The sequence below is a fragment of the Arachis ipaensis genome, chromosome B02, assembly GCF_000816755.2.
Source record: "Arachis ipaensis cultivar K30076 chromosome B02, Araip1.1, whole genome shotgun sequence".
Lineage (NCBI taxonomy): Eukaryota > Viridiplantae > Streptophyta > Magnoliopsida > Fabales > Fabaceae > Arachis > Arachis ipaensis.
Window position 1 is genome coordinate 29,496,021 of NC_029786.2, and position 4,767 is coordinate 29,500,787.

At 29.9% G+C, this 4,767-nt stretch overlaps 1 protein-coding gene across 1 annotated transcript; it reads right to left on the minus strand.

Annotated features, from left to right (window-relative positions):
- On the minus strand, positions 2,762–4,682 carry LOC107627119. The gene is made up of 3 exons (XM_016329980.2): positions 4,224–4,682; positions 3,806–3,902; positions 2,762–3,689 (listed from the first exon to the last, which is right to left on the minus strand). The coding sequence occupies exons 1-3, from the start codon at positions 4,340–4,342 to the stop codon at positions 3,156–3,158; spliced, it is 750 nt and encodes a 249-aa protein (XP_016185466.1). The 5' UTR covers positions 4,343–4,682; the 3' UTR covers positions 2,762–3,155.

A 4,767-nucleotide genomic window follows, 5' to 3' on the forward strand; every position in this document is an offset into this window, starting at 1 on the left:
GAGCTTTTATATTTTATTTTTTTTATTTTATTTTTTTTTTAGTTTTTCTTAGAAGAGCTAAGTTTATAGCTTGCATGGTTGTACTTAACCTTATTAGGTTGCCCTTGAGGGATATGTCTAAAACAAACACAATAATTATGTGCTTATTGGATGCGTCACATTTATATAGATCATTAGATTTGATTAGATGAAAATCAAAGGCTAATATAAAAGAAGAGCATTGATGGACTTTAATAAATATATACAGAATATCCTAGTACATAAATAAATACTTTAAATAACAATACTTTAATACACAATACTTTAAATAGTAATAGAATCTTTTATTCTTAAATAATTAAATATAAAACATATAAATACAAAAATATGAGTATTCTTTATTCAATAAAATTAATTATTATACAATAAATTTTTATAATATTAAAAAATTATATTAAAATAAAATTTTAAACTGTAACATAAAAATATAAAATAATTAAAATTTTATTTTATATTACTTGACGCATTTAAGCCAAGAAGAGAAGTTTATTACGCATATAAGCCAAACAAGAATCTGATACAAGAATCTGCCAAAGCACACTTTAATGTAATTCGAAATAACTTTATTCGAATTACATTCCTTAATAATTCGAATCAATATAGCTCGAATTATTCCCAACCATTGCGTACAAGTAATTCGAATCAACTTGGAACGAATTATAAAAGCATAATTTGAATTGTCTCAATTCGAATTAGTAGGAACACGTGCGTAGGAGGAAGTTCGAATCAAATTGATTCGAATTACTCACATTTCGAATCAAATGGTAATTCGAATTACACATTGTACAATAAGATACTAGAAAAAATACTATATAATATAAAAAAATATACTAAAAAAAAGTATAAAACAAGATTATAGTAAATTAATTTTAGTATAAAATTATTAAATATCAAGTACATTTTTATATGTTATTTTTAATTCAATGTACTAATAAGAGTTAAAATTAATTTATATTTAATAATTTTATACTAAAATTAATTTACTATAATCTTATTTTATACTTCTTTTAGTATATTTTTTTATATTATATAGTATTTTTTCTAGTATTTTATTGTACAATGTGTAATTCGAATTACCATTTGATTCCAAATGTGAGTAATTCGAATCAATTTGATTCGAACTTCCTCCTACGCACGTGTTCCTACTAATTCGAATTGATACAATTCGAATTATGCTTTATAATTCGTTCCAAGTTGATTCGAATTACTTGTACGCAATGGTTGGGAATAATTCGAGTTGTATTGATTCGAATTACATTAAAGTGTGCTTTGGCTGATTCTTGTATCAGATTCTTGTTTGGCTTATATGTGTAATAAACTTATCTCCTTGGCTTAAATGCGTTTTTTATCCTACTTTTTAATTGGTTGTTATGCTAACTATGATTAAGCTATTTTGTAATTAAAAAATTATTTAAAAGAATAAATGTATAATTTGATAAAATACTAAAAACTGAGTCTTTGCTCTCTGTCATTTCGTTGTTTCTCTCTCTAATTGCTATTCTGTGTTGATTTCAATTTGTAGTGGATATGCGATTAGTTGAAGAGAGTGTATTTGGTCGTGCTGCTATTTTATAGTTGTCTTTTACTCTTTAGTTCACATAATTTCGTGTCACATATAAATTCTTGATTATCAGGATGCATTAATCTATGATTTAGAGTTGTGATAATTATTGCATATATTAAAGTGATGCTTGAATTAGATATGCATTTGATCCATTGGTCTATTAGAATTTAAATTGGACTATATCAATTAGATCAAAGCCGTTCTTTGGAATGGCTATGGATCATTAGATCGTACACAAGATCCGTTGCATTAGATATTCAAAGGATACTTGCATCTTTACTCTCCGTCCTGCTTCGAGTTACAATGTACCTTCAACGCGTTTTGAGTGATGAAGGAACAGTGGAAGAGAGGAAATATACTTCAGTCAACAGAGAAGGTATTTTTCAATAGAAGGGTAAAACGAACTTAAGTAATAATGATTTGGTAAAAGAATATAAATTTACTTTTTAATATTTACAAAAATTATATAATTATCCATCTTAAAAAAATATTTAATTAGATTCTGTTACCATTTAAAATATTGTGTATTAAATTATTGTCATTTAAAGTATTTATTTATGTACTAAGATATTCAGAGTTTATCAATATTCGTCTTTCATATTAGCCTTTGATTTTCATCTAATCAAATCTAATGATTTATATAAATGTGGCGCATCCAATAAGCATATAATATACCCACCTTTGAGCTTGCGGTTTGCCTAATGGATTTTTTAGTTTCTTCATTTTTCTTAGAAAAATTAGGTTTATTTGAATCAGATCCTGTTTTCTGTTTTTTAATCTTTTACATGCTTTTGACTATTTAGCAATTTGTTTAAGTCCTTAGATGATGCATTAAACTTAGATAATTCACTCTTAAAATTTTTCTATATCTTTAAGATGAACCTTACAAGATTCACATGATGATTGTTATTTTCCACTTCTTTGTTTGCCAATGATTTTATTTTCATTTTTTAGAAAATCGACTTCTTTTTCAAATTTTAAAATAATTTTCTTTGATAAAGAGAAGTTTTTGCCAATTTCGGCAAATTTTTCGAACAACTCATCGGAAGTTTCTTGTAATTCATCGTTGGAGTTACAAATCATTATCAATGGCCATTAGACAAAGGTGGACGAGGATGCATCTTCATTTTCCCACTAAATGTATAGGTGCAATGCATCTTCTTGAATTTCTTTTATTTTTCTCCTTTCGAAAGCTTAGAACTTGAACAATTAGACTTGATATGACAAAGTTTACCACACTCATAACAACATTTTGGTCCTTTGCCTTGACTCATCCTTTGAAATTCAGTTTTTTTCTTTGAGCTAGTTTGTTAAATATCTTCAACAATAAAGCAAAATTCTTGTTCTTCGTTGTCATCGTCTTCTTCTTTGATTGATGATGATGCTTTTAGCGCCAAACTCTTTTTCTTTTTATCTTCTCCTTATGACTTCTTGAGGAAAGTAATCTCATGTGTAATTAGATTACCTCTCAATTGGTCATAGGTGAGACCATCATAATTTATCCCTTCTTTTATGGCAGTCACCTTGGTGTTCCATTGCGGTGTTAAGCTCCTCATATTTTTCTCACAACTTCTCTTTCTGGTATCTTTCTTCCTAGCAAGTTGAGGCTCGCAATAATGTTTGAAAATCTCCCAAACATGTCTTCGATCTTTTCATCTTCCTTCATTCGGAAGAGTTCATATTCATGAACAAGGTGGGAAATCTTTGATTGTTTTACATGACCTATTCCTTCATGTGTTATACTCAACTTATCCCATATCTCCTTTGCCGTTTCACACGTACAAATCATCATGTAGTCATTTTGTGTGATGGCGCAATGAAGATAGTTGATTGCCTTGAAATTGAATGAGACCTTTTTATAGTCGTCATCGGTCCATTCACTTTTTGGTTTAAGTTCTTCGGTTGACGTTTCAACTTCTCCCACTTCCTTTGATGTTGTCTTCATCGGAACATGGTTTCCATTTTCGATGACGTCCCAAATTCTTAAATCTTGCGACTTGATCCATATTGCCATTCTATTCTTCCAATAGAGGTAGTTGGTGCCATTTAGGAGAGGAGGACGATGATAACATTGTCCTTCAAAAACCTTACCAAATAAAAAGGAAGCATGTTAACCGAAAAACGATCACACTATACAAATGAGAAATTCATATCAAAGTAAGATAGTTCATTAAAAATAGAATCAAAGCAAGTTTTACATACCTCGTCAAAGGTGAATACTCTATCTACTTCCCGTTTGGTTTCATTACTTGTCACCACTTTAGAAACATTCAATTTCTTTTCATCGTCGCTTAATGACCTGTTATTGAAATAAATAAAACAACAGTCTAAGAGCATGTTGGGTAAACCTTAATTTGGAGGAATGCAACATTTCTTCCCTCAATGCTAACATCTATTAACCCTAAAAAATGCTATTCCAAACTAAAGCAAACCAAGCATTGAGAGAGATCCATGGCTACTTAACAATCAATAAAAGACATACAAATTTGCAATTCAAAATTCAAGATTCTTATTATACACCACAGATAAAACACAGTACAGGAAGCTTGGATCATAAAGCTAACGCTAGTTGCCAGGTCCAAAAGGTAAAATTCATGAAGAAGAAGAAGAAGATGATGACCTGCGGTGAAGCAAAGCTTGGACGTTAGTCTCGCTATCTTTGTCGTGACGGCGGTTCTTATTAGAGTTCCGATCTGATCCAACTTTCTTGCCGTACTGATCTGGCGTTATGTGCATCATTTTCTTTTAACGTTGCAAATCAAACACAAAACAGAAATTAGAATAAACGAAAACATTTATTGGCGTCTGAATTTCCTTACTGAAGAAGTAACGTTAAAAACTTCAAATGCAAAGAGTGAAAAAGGATATATTTTTTTCGGTGATTTTCTTCTTTCTTCCCCTTCGCTTGAAGAGAAATTCAAATTGGAAAGAGAAGGTGAAGCGGCAACGGCTATTTGAGAGTATATAGAAAGGAGTAGCACTTTAACATAGATTGGGATAGCCGTTGAGAGATTTCCAAACCCTAGGGCCTCTACAAACCCAATATTCGTCCAAGTGAAAACTCAGATTGAACTCTCCGTAAAATTAATAGCTCATTTTTAGTCAAATTTACCAAATAATTTAAGTTAAGAAAAAGGAAAAAGACACGCTCCGAAGGGATTTTT

What these genes read in the sequence shown, in the direction of transcription:
- LOC107627119 (XM_016329980.2), bottom strand. Translation starts at nt 4,342, where the DNA reads ATGATGCACATAACGCCAGATCAGTACGGCAAGAAAGTTGGATCAGAT. An exon ending in CAAGCTTTGCTTCACCGCAG is followed by an intron (nt 3,903 to 4,223) that starts GTCATCATCTTC and finishes TTTCAATAACAG; the next exon opens with GTCATTAAGCGACGATGAAA. An exon ending in GAGTATTCACCTTTGACGAG is followed by an intron (nt 3,690 to 3,805) that starts GTATGTAAAACT and finishes TTATTTGGTAAG; the next exon opens with GTTTTTGAAGGACAATGTTA.